Source organism: Aptenodytes patagonicus, chromosome 1 (genome assembly GCF_965638725.1).
Source record: "Aptenodytes patagonicus chromosome 1, bAptPat1.pri.cur, whole genome shotgun sequence".
Lineage (NCBI taxonomy): Eukaryota > Metazoa > Chordata > Aves > Sphenisciformes > Spheniscidae > Aptenodytes > Aptenodytes patagonicus.
The window spans coordinates 64,466,692-64,487,471 of record NC_134949.1 but is presented as its reverse complement, the minus strand read 5'-3'; the positions used below and the strand labels follow the sequence as shown (position 1 = coordinate 64,487,471).

The window sequence follows — 20,780 nt, the reverse complement described above, 5'->3', positions numbered from 1 at the left end:
CACTCAGCAAAACATCCATAGATACGTGCATATTAGCAAGCAGAAAATTTGAAAGGGAGGAAGAAAAGAAATAAAAGACAATTTCAAATGTATTTAGCTGATTAGCTGGCAATAAACAAAAAATGGTGCGCTAGCACCGCGAAGGACATCCTGTGAATTTGTCTTAGGTAGGTATGTTTTCCTTCAGTTACAAGAGGCTGAGAGAAACCAGCCTAAGTTCCTTTCTATAAACCTACAACCACATACATACCACCAGCTCATAACAACTTTGCACGTCATGGCCCACCCTGCAGGGATCTGCTCACACTTCCAGTGCTGCCTGGCCCCACGCTCCCGGCTGCACCCAGCTGCAGAAGGTCGTGCCTCTGGTTTGGAAGATTCTGGGTTCAATCAATAACAAAAATGCTGACAGGCATCGCATTGCCTGTTCTTTTACTCCCACCCCAGAAAAAAAGTATTGGGCTTTTGATTGCAGGGAATTTAAAATGCTGCAGGGGGAAAAAAAAAATCCTCCAAAATGAAGCGCCTGCAGCACTCTGTGGGCAGCCGCAGCCAGCTCTAAATGTATGACCTGGCAACTTGCAAGGCCATCGGCACAGGGGCGAATGCAATGGGAAACGTTCACCACTATCAACTGCCCATGAGTGCAGAAGGGAAGAAGGGTACTGAATGGTGTCTAAAAAGCAGGCAAAGAAATGGCACATAAGCAGGAAATTGTAATCCAGAAAGCGAACGAGACTCGCCGAAAGCTCAAAGACCACCATCAGCAGCAGCCTGATCCTGCACAGTGGCGATGGCAAAACTCCCTCCATGTCTGAGGTTCAGGATCAGAAATGAGTGACTGAGACCTGGGAGTCTTCCCCCAGCTTTCCATGCCCCCTTGGCTGCTCTATAGAGAGAAATGCCCACCTCGGGAGGGCTGAATTGCTCTCAGGATAAGCATTGCCCGCCACTGCCTGTAGACGGCATCTTGGAGGGCCCTGTTTCTAGTGCAGGAATTGCTAACAGTCCCCAGGGGTCTATCGCTTCATGGGACTGAAGTCAGTTCTCCCCGCTGGATGAACTGACTTTCCTGCTTTTATTCTGATTAAAGGCAGGATGTAAGGAAAGACCTGCCCTGAGTGCAAATGTCAGGTAATAGCGATTGCTCACCCCCTCCCCGCGACCTTCTGCAGCCTGCAGGGACTTGGCTGGCCCCGCTTGGCCGAGGGGCTATACCTGAAATGGATTCGGTGACAGCAGACAGATCCCCTCGTCAAATCTGATTTACACTGCAACAAAGCCCATCGGTCATCAGTGTTATGAAAGAGTAACAAAATATTCAACCTGAATTATCTTTTCAAGATGATTAACAGGGTGGAAACAAGTCAGGCTGTATGAAGCTTTCCTTTCTCTTCTGGGCTCTGTCTCTGATTACACAGATATTGCCCAAAGGCCTTGGGAAAGGGTTCAATAAACTACAGCATCATCTTTTTACACTGAAATGCCGGAAGGCTTGAGAGCAGTTCGGGGATTACCATGTTCTGAGTGCCCAAGTTAGGGCCCCTGGTTTTCAGGGAAAATGCTGAGTATTTCTTAAAAACCAGTCCCCTTTAAGATGTCCCAAGTTAAAATCCTAGCAACTGAAGCTCCCAAGATCTTTAAGTTACTTTGGAAAATTTAGGACCTCGGTTTCCAAGTGCCAAGGTGATGGATATCTTTCATGATTAGCAGCAGCAGACCTGAGGAGCAGAAGGGAGCTCGGTGGCAGAGCTGACAGCTGGGGCACGGAGATCTAATCTGGGGCTCCAAATTCAGCCAGCCCAGGCTGATAGGTAAACAGCTCCACAGGATTCACTGTGGCTTGCCCACCAGCCTGCCTTACCCATCACAAATCTTCTTGATTTTTTGTTTAAGCTGCTCTCCTTGATAGAAGATAATGAACACGTTCTTCTTCACCTCTTCTCTCTGCAACGCAATTCAAGCAGAATTTAAAGCACCCAGAGGAAAGAGTCCAGTGCAGAAAAGGTGGTGGGTTTTTTTCAGCAGCCTCTTCACTGGGTTGCTCCTTTCCCCCAGCCCCAGTTTTCCAGCAGCATTGTTTTCCCTAGATGCTTCTTCAGGGACCAGGCACAGGCGGCAGCTCCGGGTTATGGGGGAAAGAGCAATGTAGAGCAGAGAGGTAGGGACAGGAGGTCCACCAGGGCACAGGGCTCACCCCAGAGACACCAAGAGGAATCAACCCTCTGTGGTAAGCCCCAGGTGAGGACAGCCACAGCCTACCTCCCCGGTGGTCCCCGTAACACAGCCACCCTGCTAGGACTCACACGCACCTTGACCAGGGAGGACAAAGAAGCCACCTTGATAATGGCAAAAAGGGAAAGCAATGTCAAAAAAACTTCTCCCATCCTCAGACTTTTCCACCTTTTTTCTACAGGCTGCTTTCAGACACCCAGCTCTGGTGAGGCAGCCGGTGCTGCAGCAGTGGTGGTGCCAGGGCACCAGTTTGGTTTCTGCAGGTCACAGGCATGCACGAGGACCAGCGGTGAAGCAAAAACAGGTCAGTACCTACCGTCACAGGGTCCTCCAGGGGGGTGTCCATTTCGGTGTACCTCAGGTAGATGTTTCCCCTGCAGGCTCGCCACAGTAAACGCTCAAAGGGTATCATCCTTTCCCTCTTTATTACCCCTGCTGTGAATCTGAGCAGAGTTAAAAGATAAATAAATTACAAGTCCATTCTAAGTCTTTTAGGACCTGTAACACACATGATTTTACAATCTCTTGTTTTCTAGTCTTTGATAGCCAGGGCTCTGCTGCTGCTGTAGGCACTTCTAGGAAAGATCTCCTTGCTCGAGTCTGGCTTTTATCTCAATCTACTGACTTTATCCTGTTGTTCTTTCTTTAAAACATTGTAAGTCCTCCCCAGATCAACAGAAAAAGGAGAAGAGACAATTCTGGCTAGAAATGGAGAAAAGGAGAGATGCTTAAAGTCACATGAACGGAGAGTGCCTGAATGACAGAGGTAGGACATAGCAATTCTGAAGTTGTGGTTTATCTTTACTCCCTCCTGTTTTCCCTTTCCCAGAAAGCACCAGACTGCACCTTTGAAGCGCAGCATGACATGCTGGTATACACCCACTAAGGCAAGCCCTCTGCAGGCATATGCTTAGCTCATAAAAGAGTTGAACAGGACTTCAGAAATACCAGCATAAGCAGCTAAAAACACCAGCCTGGAAAAACACCATCAGCGAGTTTCACAACACCTAGCTGATGTAAACACAAGGGAAAGCTGTTTGAGTCTGTGCTGTCCACCGAATTATCATCAGCCATATGCACGGTGGCGTTTCCACTCCCCTAACGCTCACCCTCAGTGCCATTTTCTGTTGCAGACAAAGCCTAGTGCAAGCAACCCCATGGCTTTTTGCTGTGGCTAGACATCCATTCGTGAGGACCAGGCTGGTAGCCAGGCGCCCAAGTCCAGAAGCCACAGGTGAGAGATGCTGTAAGATAACAATTTTCAGTCAATACCTACTAAGGGGTCACTGGAATTGGTGGCCTGGAAGTGAAAGTCCATTTGTCCCACTGACCCATAACCTGACCATAGTTTTGGTGACAGCTTCAGAGGACAGTCACTGTCTCATCTTCATCAAACAGCTATGCTGAAGAGGCTGGTGAGCAACTTCTGCTTAGAAGCTGAAGGAAGTGTACTGGTGTCACGGCAATGCGGTGCAGGTGGGAAGCCTGGCCAAACTGGGGGCCATCACCAATACACACCCCAGCTTGGCAGCTGCAGCAGCAGGAGTGCTTCTCAGCTCCAGCAGTCCAGATGTGTCTTCACTGAAGAAATCATCTGGCAGATTGGTTTCCGCCTGGAAAACATTAGTTTTAAAAACTATTTAGCACTGCCAGTTTGAAAATTATTTTCACATTTTTCTCCTGACATTTTTTTCCCCAAAGGTAACTTTCCACAGAGATTTAGACCAAAAGGAGGGAAAAAAAAGGTAAACTATATCTTAGCAACTGAAAAGCATAAATGCCATTTTCAAAGACATCTGGGAACCAAGTTCTTGAGACCCACCGGCTCATGGAGCAATGCATGCTCCAAACTGGCAGAGGTGCTTTTGCAAACATATCTTACTGGCTTGTGGTAAAGACCGCTGGGTTTTGATTAAAAATCAGTAACAGCAACACACATCAAATGAAAATGGCAGTATTTTTAGGAACCTTCCACAACTCTGTTGGAAAAGCAAAGAGGCCACTCACTTCAAAGAAGTCCTGGGTTTTCTTCAGCAGATGTTTGAGCTCCGTCAGCTCGAGGAAGTTCTGCTTCAGCGTTTGCTGGTTCTGGTTGGCTTCCAGCAGCTCGGCTTCAAGCTTCTCCAGCACTGTCTGTTTAGGGTCCAAGCACATCCAGACAAACTCTGAAGCAGACCAATGGCCCTTTACCAAGCTGATACCAAATCTCAAACAACAGATGGTTGTTTTTTTTCAAGGGGGAATACAGAAATATTCAACAAGCACTTCAATAAACACTGAGTTTGTAGGAAGATATTAATCAATGCCAATGCCTCATTTTCCCTTTGCCACATTCCCTACTGGGTGCTTTGTCCTCTTCTGGCATTAGAGTTCTGACTCACCTCACCGAAGCTCAGGCAGGTAAGTGGGTGCCTGGTGTAGGTGTCTCAGCCTGTCTTGGCACCTCTGTGGTTCCCCGCAGGACATCTCAGACCCCAGGTGGACTGGCTGTCAGTCTACTGACCACAAAAGCAGCCTACAACAAGGCCATTAGCTTAGGTTCATTAGCTATAGGCCAAAAATTAGGTGAGAATGTGGGTCCTGGAACACACCAGGCAACCACCTTACTCGTGAAGCTGAAGGCCTTGGAAAGCATGATTTTTCTTCCTAGACACCTACATGTGCAGCATTTAAAAGTTACCCTGTCAGTAAACAGCTTCCAGCTGGGCTAGAATAAAGCATCCCTTGCACATCCAAAAGCAAGGCACAAATATTTGTATCAGGCCACAATATTATTATATCACAACCATACTCCCACCAGGACAGACAGCCCTGGGGTTTTTATGCAGTGAAGCCAGTTCTAACATCAGCTCTCCTGGTTAATCACCAAAAACCTTCTTCTTGTCTCCTACAGGATGATGGGGGCATTCTGCGGTCGTGACACCTTTCCATTAATACATGGGACCAGAAGGATGTTTCACGGGGGGTGGTAAGAAGACTGGGATCCTTTACAAACATGCAGTAAGACCAGCCTTAACCTAACTGCTGAGACAGTGATTCGGGGAGCACCTCCACAGGCAGGGAGAGCTGTGCCAGCCTCAGCTACCGGGTCCTTCCTTACAGGGGAGGGCTGTATCGAGTACATTACACAGACATCCCGATGCACATTCCCTTCTCTCTCTCCTTGGCCCGCTCCAAATTCTGTACCTCCATATCAATCATTTCCCGAGGCAGCGGGGTCTCTGGGTACTTTTCTAGTTTGACTATCTCAACATTGTCTTCCATCTCATTTTCCAGAAAACCTGCAAGGAAAGGACACAGAAGTCTCGATAGAGTCATCCCTGCTGCATCATCCTGGTCACCAGCTGCTGCTAAACCCCCTGTCAGGACTGAGGCATCACATGGAGGTGTGACAAGGGGCAGTGATATACAAGGGCCATCATCTCAGTGCATATACACAACCATCAAGAGCTGGACACCCAGCAGCCTCCTTTCTCAGTGAGGACGCTGTTCCTCCTGAAGTTGTGGTGGCTGCTCCCAGTCCCTTGCCCTGGGCAGCCCTCAGCCCTGGCACAAATAGCTGGCACAGCACCCCCTTGCTTGGGGCAGTAAATAAGGCACACAGCAAGCTCAGGCTTTGCTCCTCCGCTCTAGCAATGGCAAGTGCTGTCCTTGCCACAGTGGCTATGGTGGGCACCAGTGTCGTGGTGGGGTGAGTGCAGAGCTCACAGGACACACGTCCATAGGAGAGCAGGCACCACGAGTTCTGTTGCTCAGATTTTAAGGATTTGTCCCCAGGCTGAAGCACTGGGCCACAGAAAGCATATGCCAACGGCTGGCACACTGGTGTAAGAGTCTGGTTATCTGGATGAGCCTCCTGCCCAGCCCCAGATTTATCTTGTGGTTTTATATAAGCTAATTAACCTCCTTTCAGTTCAGTTTTCAAAACAGGGGCAACCATTTATTGCCCATATGGGGTGAAGCGGTAATTAGCTGACGCACGCAAAACATTTCCAGGGGCTCAGATGAAAACATCACCACTTTGCCACTAATTCTGCTCCACTGTGTGAGAGCACTTAACAAAGAAATAAATCCCACACCAGCAGTTGGTGGAAAGCCAATTGCATTTGACAAGCATTTACTTACGCAGGATCCTCCCCAAGGATTCGCACCTTCTCACTTCATTCACAAACTTTCTCTGGAAGCTGTTCACATTCACATTCAGCTAAAAACAGGAGGGAAAACAAGCCTGGGGCTGGAGGCTGCACGCTGCCGCACTCATTTTTAACATCAGCACAGAACGAACGCCTTCAGTGCAGACGGCCAACAGCGCTGCATCTTACAGACTCCTAGAGGCAGGGCAATACCGTGGGTTTCCTTAGGGCCAAGGACATCGTGGCCTTACCAGGCTCATTCCCACCCAGCCTTGCTGTGACAGCAGGAATCATAGATGGACTCTCATGGAGAGACTCCCTGTTTTCTGGTGGTGGAGGGAATAGTCCTAAGGTTGTGCATAGAGTGTGCAGAGCACTAGATGGGGACTCAGGAACAGGTTGGATCTCAGCATGGTGATTGGCTTTCAGATCAGCTTTGGGGAAGTCCTGCTCTCTCCATGGGCTTTTTGACCACCCTGCAGGTGCACTTTCCCCAAGTGCTTTGAGGGAAGGACAAGCACACCCCGGGGTGCATCTCCCACAGCTCAGCATGCCGGCTGGGCACTACTCACGTCTCTGAACTGGACCAGACCCAGCTCCCCAAGCTCAGCCACACAGCAGTAGGCAGCCTCCACCTGCAGAAAGAGCTGCATCAGGCTCATCTCCTCGCTCCGGAAGATCGAGGCCATTTTGCCTGCCCTCCTCCAACCTGGGCGTCTGTGGGGGCCAGTGGCAGCGGCGCAGTTTTCCTTGCCCGGGGAGGTGCCAGAAAGTGCTGAACGCTGTGGGAACATTGGGATCACTGAGTCAAAGTGCTGGAAATTAACCCAACGCTGCCCATCATGTCCTTCAAAAGGGTTTTTCACCTCCTAAAAGCCTCCTTGGAGCCACATGATGTTGTATCCTACCAGCATGGTGATGGATGCTAAGGTGTGTGTGTGACACAGGGAAAAGGGGGAGCCACTGGGCCCCTAGGACAGATGAGCAAATACCCTGCCCTGTCCTCTGCTGGACCAAAGATGCTTCAGGCCACTGCACTCAGGCCCTTGATTTAGGTTTTGAATGCTGAGCCTGTGAAGGACTCAATTTATCTTTGTCTTCCACAAGACAGAGAAGAAAAATCATTAATTTCACCTTGCAGTTAGGCGGGTGAAAGAGGCCTGACTGGTTTTTATCACTTTCATTGGTAGTATGAACACAACATTGCAAACACATCTGGAACATGTTATATGGGGATGGGGAGAAGAGGACTATTATATTTAAATTAAAACAAACTTTAAGATTTAAAAAGCATTTTCTCCCCATAAAGGACTGTTTTCAAAATGAGATACATGAAATACCATGCATTTCATAAAAGTTCCTTTTGTCTATATGCTGCTTCTTATTAACTTTGAGTAACCTGAACATACAAATTGCCAAAATTAACTGATTTGCATGCACAAACACAGTAATTATTACTACCCAGAGAAAAACATGCAAGTAGATACATTTCTTGCATGCATTTAATTTTGTAGCAAGCCTAAATTTTATAAATAGCAAAACAAATCCTCACTTCTACCTGTTGACAGGGATGGGAAGTCAATTGTCCTTAACCCTCTCTGTCTCTCCATGAACGTTGTCTTGCAACACTTTTAAAAATGTGGATTCTAATAATTTTCTTTATAACATATGAAAGATTTATCTTAAATGTGAGGGAAACACCTTGCAAGATATTAAAGCCTTGTTTAACAGGAGCACAGTAGTCACAAGTCTGTATTTGCTCAATTGTCCTGTGAGTTTTCCTTGTCTTACTCTCTGTACCCATTCACTAAATGATTTAAGATGTTGAAAATATAATATATGACAACTAGTAGCTTGTTAAAATAGAACATATCATATGCCAGCTCCAGTGCATTGAGTAAAGATATAATCTTTAAAGTTGGTTAGACATCTTTCAGCAAACTATATTTTTCACAGGAGAAAGACACAAAAGCTGCAAGAGACCCCCACTACTCATGCAAGAAAGTAAAAAAAATTCCCTAGCTCTGATTTTCAAAAAATTTAAAAGATCATCAAAATGTCCCATCTTAACTTCTTTAGACTGAAAAGTGTGAAGAGACTACAATTTAAAGGAGCTTGTATTTCTAAACCTGCAGTTAACATCCATAAAAAATGTTAAAACCTTAGAATTAAAGAACAAAACTCAAATGAAATATCTGGAAATATCTTAGTTAAACTGCTTCAAACCACCCAAGCCCAGGGTTCTACTTTTCCTTGGTAATCAGCCAGTGAAAAACCCCAAAGGCTCACTTTCATCTTGGTTTGGAATGAGAGAAAAGTGAAAAACAAAAAGAGAAACCTCTTTGCAGCCAGGAAACCCTTCCCAGCCCCATTCCGAGGAAGGCAGAACGTTTGCCCTTCATCCATTCCTGCAGCTACAGGAGGCTTGCCCAAAGCCACCTGCTGCCAGCCATGCCTCTATCAATACCCCCTCTCCCCCAGTTTTTTTCCTTTGGCAAAAGAACAGTTAACTGAGAAACCACTCACACTATCCCCCGGTCGCTATTTTCCAGCGGTGCTGCACTGCATTAAAACGCACCAGGTTTTGGGCAGGGTAAATCCCGGTGCCATAAATCGCTTTGGCGAAGGTGTTACTCGGGTTTACCTCTCAGCCACCGCGCTCCTTTCCAGCAGGCCCTCTCCCCCGGGAAGGGGCGAGCTCTCCCCTCGGCTGGCCAGCAGTCCCGTCAGGCGACGACAGCAGGGTTGTGCTTTGGCATGGTTGCAAGCACCGTGCCGGGCAAGGAGGGCAGCGAGCGAAGCGCCCCGGCCAACTGTCCTGTCTCACGGGGGGCACAGCAAACCTTTTCTTTTAAGGTCAGAACTGGTCTGGACCAGAGAAGGGAAACTTTTTCTGTCCCGAAACAACCCCTGGGTGGTCTGGACCCAGTGCTTTCTGGCTCAGTCACAACCTCTGCGTCAGCTCTGTGACAAGCACAAGCCGTGTTGTGGCAGCACGCAGCTTGTTGAGACTAATAACAGATGGGTCATGCCGGCTCACACCGCCCCGGCCACCCGAAAACGAGCGAGAGCCTTTGAAACCTGCTGTACCTGGAGAGCTATAAACCCACAAAACCTCATTTGCAAGCCCTGGATGGAAGATCAGTCGTCAGGGAGGCGGAAAACTTCTGCGTTGTTTCTCGCTGTTTTTACGTCACCGAAGGCAGCCAGGGAAAGGACAGAGAAACAATGGGAGATTAATGATATTCCTGCAGCCGGGGGACGGGCAAAGCTATACAGCAAAGAGAAGGCTGGGAGGGCAGGGGCTCGGTCAGGAGTGCTGCGCTAGCCTGGGGCAATATAGGGACACGGGAACTTGATTTTCACCCCTCAAAATAACAAATGCTGTGGGAAAAAGTGGCTTTATAGACTTTCTCCCACTTCAGCTGCTAAAGCAAGGGCTCCAGAGAGATATTCGGCCCCTCCTAAAACTAATGGCTTAGCTCCCACTGAGGTCAGAGGAGGCAGGGTTTCATCCTGGTGAAATAAGGGTGGCTGGGTCACTATTAAATCTAGCATCCATAAGAAGTTTTATCTCAAAAGAAGAGCTAATGAAAATGCATGGCTATATGTAAAATGTAAAGTACCCCTTAAAGAAGTGCTTTCTCAGACCTGTTTTTTCAGAGGTACCCAGTAGCCCTGACCCGACAAGCCGAAGGGTATAGCTTGTCCAAGGGAACAATGCCAAAAGGTGAGTAACAGCAGAGAGTTTCCCAGCACAGAGGTTTTCTATTCAAAAGCAACGAGGAGTGGTCCTGCTTCGCTAGCTCAGCTGGTGCGAGAGGGCTCCCGCCGCTTTCCGAAATCCAGCTGCCTCAAGCTGCACGACCCAAAAAGGATGTATTAAAAATTATAAGGCAATTCTAGCGGGTGGGCCAAAAGCTTTCATTTTGCTCAGCCGAGCTGGCTGTGGGGCTCCCTGGCCTCCCACACGCTTTGGCTGCACCGTGCTCCTCCCGCACCAGCCGCCGCCGCCGGCCAGCTCTGCTTTCTCCATCGGCGCTACCAAGGAAAGAGAGCGAAGGCTGATGAAATTCAGCACTTTCTGTCGGCAAATGGGAACTTCTCTCGGTAAGGCAGAAGTGAAGTCGTTGCTGTCGGCCGCTCATCACATGCAAAAACAGCACGTCCATCACACAGGGCTGAGAAGAAGCTGGTGTGGGAAAGGAAGGGCATTGCCTTGCAGCCTGTGCTGTAATGCTAAATAACAGGAGTCATCATTCAGTTCTCAGCTGAGGTATAGCGACACAACAAATTAAAACAGCTTCTCAGGCTACTCCCCCCACTTCTGAACCCACAGCATATCTTCCCCCGGCAAAGCCGTTGTGTTCATTTGATGATACCAGGATTTGCTTCTGTTTTGCACCTATGCTGCTCTTATTCAGCCCCACAGTTACACTCAGCTACTCCCCTACAAGCTGTCGGGGCGGGGGGAGCGGAAGGGGCCCCAAACACACACTTCGTCACCAAAGCAAGCCACTCCATCCCGTTAGCCAAGGGGCGAGTGAACACGGAGAGTGGGGATAAAGCCATCTCTCTTGCCCTTCCCTCCCCCCCTTCCCAGGCAGAGGAGAGAAGCAGAAAGCATATCCTGTTTCATGCCTCTGGCACGTAGAAGTAACAACATTATTTTATAATAATCTTATTATTAAAAATCAGATGATGACAGCTGATGATGAGGCGCTGTTCAGAGGAGCTCCATCAGCGGGCTCATTGTCGGCACCAGCAGCTCTGCCTGGGCGAGCTGAAGGCAGCCCTCCTCAGGCAGCCCCGCGCCACCCAGCCTGCTGGTCTCGGGCTCCCTCGCTGGGATCTCCAGAGGGACAGCATGGGGTCACAGCAGGGCCACAGGCTCAACATTTGTCTAATAGCAAACCCAGCTTAGACTGGAAAACACAAAGGGCACGGTTGTGGAGTTATTAGAAATGCTAGAGCTGCTTTCCTCTGTGCAACAGAAAGCAGATCCCCTCTCCCCTTCTTTCATTTAAAGAGTAAAACCTTTGTGGTTTTGATTTTTTTCCTCCATTTGTCTAGTTTTAAAAATCGAATCCCCTGTTCATAGGTAGCTTTATCTTAGACGGCTATTTTTCACATCAATGAAGATACCAAACAAAACGGCCCCCTCTCCAATGGACACATTATTGGCATCAGGCTTAAGGTTTTGAGCTTTTTAAAGTCATTTTGAGGGCTTTATAAAGGCCCTTAAGCTTTTTGGAGCTTTGTAAAGGCCACCTGGGAGGGAGCTCACCCTGCAATACAGACAGTGGGCTGCTAACAGACAGACCTGCCCTCTGAAGAGACACTTTTTCTAGAGCTGCACTTGGAGATTTTGCTACCTACAAAGCAAACACAGGAGACGATAGATCCACTCCTGCGGTCTCACCGATAGCACAGACCACCCAGCATCCTCCTTGGCATTTAGGTCCACGACCTCAAAGGCTGCACAGAGCCCTTGTCAATAGTAACTGGGAATTGTCAACTTATTATCAACTTCAGTGTGCCAACACACAGAGCTCAGGGGGGTCCCAAACACGCAACCCCTCCAGCTAGGCTGTCATCACTTTCAGCAGCATGGGGAAGTTTCATGCAGCTGTAGGAGGCTCTGGGATCAGTATCTCAGCCATAATCCCTCCATGCTTAGCTCCACCGCGCAGAAGGTTTTGTGTGGCTACACGTGATGTTAATGTGTGAGCTCTCTTTCACCAAAGCTCCCTCCTGTTGCAGCAGCTAAGCAGAGTAGCACCTCAGGTATGCTGAGACAAGAGTAGGGGTGTAGTTAAACTGACCTCGAGTGTCGTACGGAACAAAGGGATTTGTCCTCTTACCGCTGATATGTCCAGAGATGATGTGCCTGCTCTGCTGTGCTCTCATGGGTTGTGTGTTTTGCCCTGAGTTAAATACCGTGCTACGGCTCAGTTATCATCATGCTGGTCACTGCTGGGACGGAACAGGATTGCAGCAGCAATCAGCTTTCAATTGGAATTAAAAATATAAACATGTTGCCTATGTAAACAGAAAATATATATATATACACTCACACACAAAGTGAGTGCGTACGCGTGTGATAAAGGTAACAACTTTCTCAGAGCCACACCTGGTGGCGATGTGTCAAGGGTAATACCTTGGTCATCAGAGAACTTTAACTGTGAAGTGCTCTCTGTGGCACAAAATATACCAAACGGTAGGTATTGCCTCCTTCATAATCGTCAGGAAAAGCTGACCAGCAGCGCTACACACTGTGGGAGAGTCTCCAAGGGGAGGGGTGGGGAAGTACCTAATTTTAGAGCAAACGGAGTCCTGCCTTGGGAACTGCAAGGAAACGGGAGCCCGAGGAAAGGAAGCCCCCATCTCTGCTGGTGCTGCAGCGGTGCCCCGCCTGCCAGGGCACCCCAGTGGAGATAGGCGTTCATGCGATGCATAGAAACCAAGCTAGGGGAAGGCTTTGGAGAGTCTTACCGCTCTTCGGGCAGTCACAGAACTGAAATATGAATGTGTTACACAGAAGAAATGAAACAAATCCAAATCTGTGTCAGGAGATGGTTTTACAGGAGTCCCATTGTGTCTGAACTTATCAAGCAAAGCCTTCATTTCCAATCCGATCCAAAAATCACTGAAGCCAAGTGCAGCTGGTTCACTGCTTCAGGAGGCTTTGGAGCAGGCCCTTTCTGAACCACGGAGGGAATGTGTTTTGGAAAGGAAAAGAAATACATTATGTTAATTGTACAAAACATTTTCAGCATCCTTTAGAAACGGGCACATTTACCTGCAAGCTGACAAAGAGCATTTAGGTAATAGTTAAAATTCAAAAGACATTTCATTACAAATTGAATCATTCACACAATAGCAGAGCAGCTTTGTCTTTTCTTTTCCACTCAAACATTTTGTGCTGCACCGAACACTTTTGTACTCATTATTTTTGCAAAATTAACTGCCAGGTCAACTTTCAGCAGGAATCATGGGTGAGAAATTCAGGAGGAACAGGTGAAGCGTGAAGGAAGTGGAGGGCCTTTCCCCAGTAGAGTTGAGTTTTAGTTTTGATGCAACAAAGCACTCAGATAAAAACACAAATTAAAGACAACTAGCATGAAAGGACTTAGACACTGAAATGAGGCAGAGATGAAGATTATCCTATGGGCTAATCTCAAGCAACTCTGAGCAGTCAGAGCATTCTTACAGCATCTCTCCTGCCGTGACTCATGTTTACCAAGGCCAAGAGTGATGGCGGCTGGAGTCACACACCAGCAGAGCTGCCAGCCGAGCATGACTTACCTTCGGCCGCCCCTTGGGTGCCAGCCGAAGGACAGGGCCACGCACACTCGCAGCAGCAGGAGGTGACTGTCACAGACCGGCCAGCACAGGTCTAACTCCACCAGCCCCGGCAATGCGTTGACATGAAAACAGGGAGACAAGATGGGTATAAACATGCCTGCTTCAGCTGGCCTGCCTTCATCTGCGGCTCGGTGTGCCCTCTCTCTGGGGGAAACCTCCGGCTGCTTGGTCCTGCTGCATTGTGGAAATACTCACAGCTGGAGGGGAGCATAGTGTTTTCAGTGGTGGGGGGTGGCCAGTGGGGAGGACAAGCAGGTTCACCCCACAGAAATGCCAGGCAGGGCTAAGCCTACATGGGTTTTGACCTCAAACTTTTTCTTAAACAAAGGGAAACCAAACAAACCTCATCATAGTTTTGCACAGCAGCACCCTGTTGTACGTAGCTCACCGCAGTTCCTGTGGGAAGTCTATTACGCCCGTCTCTGCGGGTTTCAGCAGTGTGGAGGGAAAAAACAAGAAAATTTTTAGATACTACCCATCCTACTAGGATTGCTGCCTCAGGGACCTTCCTCCTGACCTCCCATGGGATGGCTACACATCCCGAACAGGCCCCAGACAGCTTCATTCTCACATGAGCACCTGAAGCCATGAGTGACCACCACTGAACAGCACCACCAACCTGCTCCCTGCTGAGCCCACCTCTCCCAGTGCCTTCCTGCCCGATTTAATGCCTGAAGTTTTCTCTAACAAGGACATCGTGGTGGCTCAAAGGTAGGAGCAAGCAGAGCCAACAGTCTGGGGAACAGCAGCAATGTGCAGTGCTCGTCAGACCAGGACAACAACATAAGCACTTCAACAGTGTGGCTCTTCCAGCCAGGATTGCAGAAAAAATCTTGCCCTCCAGCCGATATTATTTTGCCAGCAACCCTCCTGGTCTGCAGATAGAGCTGTGCTGGTGGGAGGGAGCAGCTCTTGGTTTTGCCTATGTCATGGAGGAGGTGGCATAGCTACAAGAAGAGAAAAAAAATGCTCTTTCAGCACCACATTGCACATGGGTGATGGAGGCAGTGACGCGGCTGTGCTCACGGGGCAAGAATGGCAACAGCTTCTCCTGTGCAGAGAGGCCCCAAGCTTGAACTGATCCCAACCCATAACCCAACACAGGTCCTTAAGGAAAGGCCATTGTTACTGTGTAATAGCTGTTGGTAGCCTACACAAAGCAACTGGTATCATCCCATTTCTCGGTCGAAACATCCCATAGCCTGTGTTAACCCAATGGCTACTGTATTAGCGTGACCAAAGACTGTCTTTTTTTAGGCTTCCACACAGCCCTTCCAGAAAATCATCACTGCTGGGCAGTTTTGGGGGGGAAGTCAAGCCAACAACCATGCAAAATCAAAGCCAAACAGGAAGACAAATTCTCTACCCTGATCCTCCGCTCCTTTCCAAATCTATTAGACCATCTTCGCAGGACCAAAAGGAGACTCAGAAGACAGAAACTGCCTGGGACCCTGTGGGGAAGGGCTGGCTTTGGAGGCCTTTCCTCCCTCCGGCTGCAGCAGATCCTGGGGAGAAACCTTCAGGCTTGGCCTTCAGGGGCCCTCCACCTGCCTCAGCACTGGTATCCACCTCCTGCTGGAGCTGTTTTGGTCGGAGCCCTTCTCTTTCCTCACCCTGTTGTGGCAGGAAAGTTCAAGGTGTCCTGGCAGCAGGAAGCTCCTTTGCTCCACCCTCTGCCCTGCACACCAGCTCTCTGAGCTTGTTGAGGATTTGCTGAACCAGAGCTGCCGGCGACGGTGACCTGATCTGTGCGGCCACTCGGGTGGGAGCTGGACCCCCAGCATGAAGCACTTCTCCAGCGAGCCCTGGGCAGCCTTTGCTGTGCTCTTCTTCGCCACTGTGCTCCGGTATTCCTGCTCAGCAGGTATTTCTCTTCTCTTATGCTCCAGTTTCTATATCCTGCCTTTTCCCCCACTCCTCTCAACATCTAAATGTATTGCCCACTGACAGTAATTTGTTCTTTAAAAACAAGGTGGGCTCCCTTGCCTCATCTAAAAAGTGTAAAGAGCTGGGATTGATTAATGCTAATGAGACTTACTTGACTTGATTGATCACAGCATCTTTCTGAAGAGATGTGCTTTTGCCAGCTATTTACAGATCCGCTGTGAATGGGACTGGGTTGCAGGTTGCTCCACTGAATAGCAAGGAGGTAGGGGACCACAGTTACTTGGCCTTCGTGTGGTTGCTGAGGCAGGGGACCATTTGAAATACCACCCAAGAGGCTCACTGTAGTCCGGTTTAGCTCTTATTAGGTGCTTTTTGCAGGAAATTTGCCTTTGGTGCCCCCTTAATTGGAGATGTTGCCTAAAAAAAAAAAATGTAAATGAGACCTGTGAGCTGCTCCCTTCCCATCAGGCTACTGCCTGCGTTTGTATATCAGCACCAGCTGAGACCTGCTAGATGTTTAAAGATGGGATAGCTTTGACAGCCTGTCCTTTGGGCTGCAAAGTCTATAAACATGAACGAACACTCGGCATTCTGCAGCACTTTCTTCCACAGGTCATGCACGGTCTTAATGATTCTTTCCAGTGCTCCTGTGAGGTACTTATTAACCCAGAAAACAAATTATGGGCTTGGCCAAGGTCATTCAGCAAGTCCTAGCAGAGTCAGAAAGAGGAATGGGGAGTACTCAGACCCTTCCCTGAAGCAGGCTGCCCGTGGACCCGCTCCCAGCATGGCAGTGACCATAAGGAAAGCTCTGGTCTTGCTGACGGTCAGTCAGCTCGAAATGCAAAGCTGGCCAACAGCAGGTGACCCCAAGGGGGACATCTCCTGCAGGACAACCTCGGTTTATTTGCTGTTACTTGGAAAATACCAAACTCAAAGCAAAGGTTTGGTCAAAGGTCTTGTTCTGGTTTGTTTTCCTGAGCTGAAAGCAAAGCTGAGCCATTATTTTGAAGTCTTCAGTGAAATCAAGCTGGAACTGATTTCCTCTTTCTATCACACTCCAAATAAATTACCAGCTCAGAGTGGTGGTTTGACTAGAAATAGCTCTCTCATAGCCTCTGCTATGAGGTAGCACGTTGGAGCCCCTCCATCTGCGTAGAGCAGGAGTCCTTACTCCTGTAGTCTCTCCAGGCTGTGTTTTTCATGTATCTCTGCAGGGGACCATATCAGCATGGGATACTTCACCTGGCTGAACTCAAACTGTACTGCTCGTAGTGGCACAGGAGGAGATATTTCTTTGACTCCCTTCATTCTGCAGCAGGGGACAGGCTGGTGGTAATGCACAGGGACCACAGCAGCCTGTGCTTTTCCCACACAGACGTCCTGCAGCTGTCCTTGCATCTGATCCTGCAGTACTGCGAGGTGTACGCTGAAGCTGAGGGGCAAGGAGGGTATTAGGAGGTCTAAGGAGGCTTTGGCCTGTGACACCATATACAGATTTGGAGGGCTGGAGACCAGCACTGTGCCGGAGTGCAAGTGTGCTCCAATTCTGGGTAGGAAGCAGGATAAAGAGTCAAAACCTTCTTCATTGAAGCCCCTGGCCCCTTCCTCCCTTACTTATTTCTGTATGTTGTATTTTCCAACCTGAGCTGGTTAATGAGCTCGTACTGGCCTGAACTGGAGCCCAGCCAGAACAATTTCAGCCACAGCTGTGCCTGAACTGCAGCAAAGCCAAAGCTTCCCGCCAAGGCTACGGTGGATCTGCTGAGGCCCTGTGCTGATGGGCTCAGCCAGTCTCCTTCATACCTTAGAGTTACTGGGATTTTTCTAAGGGCAAAAAGAGGTAGATGTACTGCTCGCTGGCCATGGATCTCCCTACACCACTGAATGCTTTCTCTCATTTCAGTCCTTGCTCGTTCCGCCCCTGTAGCTTGGGAAAGGATGGTGGCTAATTTGAGCTCTGAGTGAATGGCTCACACCAGGGTCATACTCAGGTAGAGGCACAGTGATCCAACTGCTCCTTATGGCTGGTGCTACAACAGGTCTCTCTAAGCCTGTGTTGACAGTGGTGGGGTGTGAAAGCACACCTTGATGCAGCAGTGTTTAGGGGCAGGAATTTATTTTCTCCAAGTTGTTTCCATCCTACAGACCTCTACAAGGCCAATGGCTTTCAGATTTTCATGCTTGATGCCTAGTATTGCTTTTCTAATCCAACTTGCCTTTTCTCCTGTGCTTTCCTTCTGGCAGCAGCTGAAGACATCTCCAATGTTTCAACAAGCTCCATGCTCACAACTGAGTACGAAGCACCATGTCTTAGTAAGTCTTCATAAATCGTTACTACCATGATAAAGCCAGGTGATGAGACTACACAGGTGACTGAGAGGCTGTCCTGGAAAAGGATTTATCTGTTGTCAAGGCTTCCATTGTGGGTGAAACTCTAGGATGCATTTCTAAGACTCCTCCATTGGCATGCCCAGTATATCTTAGGTACATTCAGATGGACTCATAGCTTTGAACAGACTAATTCATAGCTAATTCAATTTGTGTGTCCTAAAGCTCCCTGCCAGACTGACTGCCTGTAGGCACAATGTAGACTCCCGGGAGCACCTCTTTCCCCTGCCCCACCAGGTCTGCCCCAAACAGCCAGTCCCAGGCAACCTGAGATCCCACCAGTCCTCCCAGAGTCATCCTCCATCCCAAATGTCAAACATCTCCACAGTCCTGCACTTCCCGAAACATAGTACGTGTACCAACAGAGGTATGCTGCTTCAAAGCATGACATGGGTATAGGGAGCAGGCATCCCTCCCCCTTCTCTAGGTACATACAAAACATGTCTCTTTTGTTGTGGGAAGAGCTGCTCTCTACTGTGCAGGACAACTGTACTGTAGGTCAATGCACAGGAACATGGTCCTGCCTGACAGACGTGTATGAGAGCAACTGAGCAGCGCCTGCACTTGCCTTTTCCCTGGCATGGTGCAAGAGGCTGGCTGCCCTGCACCAAGCTCAGGAGGCATTCACTTTTCACAGCTGACAGGTTTTGTGCTCATCAACACACTATGCATGTAGCTGCAAGGTGGTTTTGGCTGCCTCAGCTCTCCTGGATGCTGGGGTTTCACGCTCAGCTTCTATTCCAACCCAAGGGGTCGAGATACCATGGCCCTCTAGGCTCCCTTTGATATTTCCACGTTACCACCCAGGATGCAGACACAGAGCTGGGTATCTTCACTGTGCCCTTGTGATGGAAAAAGTATGGCAGATGCCTCTAAATAACAGCATAGATGAAACAACTAATGACATATTACTTAACTGACTTCAGGAAATTGGACTGATTTAAACAGAAAAAGATGCAAAAGGTGCAAGAAAAAATACATGGAATTGGAAAAATTATTTCATTTTTAAACACGTAAAACAGGGATCCCCCAATGATAGCATGTTTTGCAGTTGTTACATGCAAGTCACAGTTAACAGCCCAGCAGAGAGCAGCCACTGCTTCTATTGCCAGCAGATGTATTGGGTACCTAAACTATTGGAGATCCTGCTGAAGGTGTCTCTGCTAGAGATCCTCATACTCTCTCACATGAAGGTTTCTCTACCCCGAGTTTATTTTTAATTTTAACTAGCTACTTCTATCATACTCCATTCCTAAAACTGACTGAGGAGATGCTAAGTTGATGTTTTAAAAGATTTCCGTAATGGTGGGCACAGTGGTAAGAGGAGCAGCTCAGATATTTGGCCGGACAGGGATGACTGAGCCTTGAAGACGTACAGATGAAACTGAATATTGCCATCCCCCAGGTTAAGAGGCAGGCTTAGGGGAAAGATGCCAAGGCAGACTGACAGGCCACAGGACAGACAGTGAAGTCACTGTCTCATCTGCCTTCTAGCAAAAGAAACCTGTTACGTACTTAGCCTCCCGGCAGCTCACTTCATTTCTTTGCCACCAGACATGAACTTCTGCACGCAAGCGGCCATGTGCTGCCCGACGAGCGTGGACGATTATGGATGGATTGCAGCGGCCGTCGGCTGGAGCCTCTGGTTTCTGACTCTCATCCTGCTCTGCGTGGACAAGGTCATGAAACTCCGGCCTGATGAACCCAAATATTTGGTGGCCTGAAACAGGGCAAGCCAGCAAGCCGCAGCACCCGGGAGCAGTGAGGTGCAGAGAGACTGACAAAGCATTTCAACCATTTCCTAAGAAACAAAAAAGAAAGGGAACGTGCCTTCAGCCAACAAAGGGCAGATCTAAGCAGGGCACCTGCTGGGGCTTCATCCTCCCCAGCAGGTCAGAGCTGCCAGTCAAGGTGTGGAGCAGGCAAGTCCCTGCAAGCCACCATGTATGTCCCACAGTGCACAGAAAACCTTTTCCCTGCGCCCTTTCATGCTTGCTGTGAGTGCACCAGCAGCAATGAGATGCTGAGGGACCAGTTACCAGTTTATAGCACACTGCCTTAAGACAACCCAGTACACCACCTTTGACTTTGAAACAGAAAGTGGGCAAATAAAGCTATTTTCTGGAGGATCAATGTTACCAGATCCGTTACTAAGCTATAGGCTAGGTTACATCAGTAAGCAGATGCAACTCATGGATTGTACTGAGTCCTTTTCACTCACTAACCTGTGGTATTTTAAAGTCTATTAACTGATACCAGTGAAAACTCTGTTATGGAAACTTAAGGATTGTTTGGGCTGGTTTGAAATTAAAACTCATTTTTCCAGAGCACTTTATATGTGAACTGTTTTGCAGGAATTGAACATTGGTTCTATTTATTCAGCTTGTACCTGCCTGAGTAACCAAGCCAAGCTGAACCGTGGCAAGCAGGTTTAAACCAGCATATCCAATTCATACACAGAACTGATCCTGTTTATGCAAGATGATAATAAACACTCTTATTGATGGAAAGATTCTCACTGACTGTTTTGTATTGATAAAGCTTATATTGGCAAGGAATCACCCAACCCAAATTGTTAGAAACATGATTCTGACAAGAAATACTCACAAAGGAGGGTTTGCCTCACTGCAGTCAAACTGTCTCATTTGGGACAGTTGCACCGGTTGGATTTCTATCTATTATTAAAACAATAAATCATTGTTAAACCCATCTAGACACACATAGGATTTCCAAACCGGCATAGAGACCAACTGAAATGAAACATAA

General features: G+C 48.4%; 2 protein-coding genes across 7 annotated transcripts in view; one reads left to right on the top strand and one right to left on the bottom strand.

Annotated features, from left to right (window-relative positions):
* The window catches only part of ATP6V0A4 (ATPase H+ transporting V0 subunit a4), a 30,406-nt gene extending 18,112 nt beyond the window's left edge, over positions 1–12,294 (bottom strand). Inside the window, exons 1-8 of one of the 5 annotated variants that reach the window (XM_076339916.1) lie at positions 12,233–12,294; positions 6,941–7,150; positions 6,361–6,439; positions 5,422–5,516; positions 4,243–4,368; positions 3,754–3,848; positions 2,552–2,678; positions 1,865–1,947 (exon numbers count right to left, since the gene is read on the bottom strand). In XM_076339916.1, coding sequence (XP_076196031.1) covers positions 1,865–1,947; positions 2,552–2,678; positions 3,754–3,848; positions 4,243–4,368; positions 5,422–5,516; positions 6,361–6,439; positions 6,941–7,057 — 722 coding nt within the window. In that variant the 5' untranslated portion in view covers positions 7,058–7,150; positions 12,233–12,294. Of the gene's footprint in view, positions 1–1,864; positions 1,948–2,551; positions 2,679–3,753; positions 3,849–4,242; positions 4,369–5,421; positions 5,517–6,360; positions 6,440–6,940; positions 7,151–8,894; positions 8,939–9,012; positions 9,439–9,458; positions 9,540–12,193 lie in introns of those variants that run through there. The other 4 variants (XM_076339936.1, XM_076339898.1, XM_076339908.1 and 1 more) reach the window with 4 other exon arrangements.
* Positions 12,295–15,383: 3,089 nt separating this feature from the next.
* On the top strand, positions 15,384–20,524 carry TMEM213 (transmembrane protein 213). Of its 2 annotated transcripts, none has more exons than XM_076339890.1 (3): positions 15,384–15,600; positions 17,874–17,939; positions 19,569–20,524. In XM_076339890.1, the coding sequence occupies exons 1-3, from the start codon at positions 15,519–15,521 to the stop codon at positions 19,736–19,738; spliced, it is 318 nt and encodes a 105-aa protein (XP_076196005.1). In that variant the 5' UTR covers positions 15,384–15,518; the 3' UTR covers positions 19,739–20,524. The 2 variants fall into 2 exon arrangements, with proteins under 2 accessions (XP_076196005.1, XP_076195996.1); XM_076339881.1 differs by having other exon boundaries at positions 17,871–17,939.
* The last annotated feature ends 256 nt before the right edge of the window (positions 20,525–20,780 follow it).

Bases quoted from the DNA above. Each gene is read 5' to 3' on its own strand.
- TMEM213 (XM_076339881.1), top strand. From the start codon at position 15,519: ATGAAGCACTTCTCCAGCGAGCCCTGGGCAGCCTTTGCTGTGCTCTTC. The intron at 15,601-17,870 runs GTATTTCTCTTC...TCCTTCTGGCAG, and splicing joins CCGGTATTCCTGCTCAGCAG to CAGCTGAAGACATCTCCAAT. The intron at 17,940-19,568 runs GTAAGTCTTCAT...CTTTGCCACCAG, and splicing joins GTACGAAGCACCATGTCTTA to ACATGAACTTCTGCACGCAA.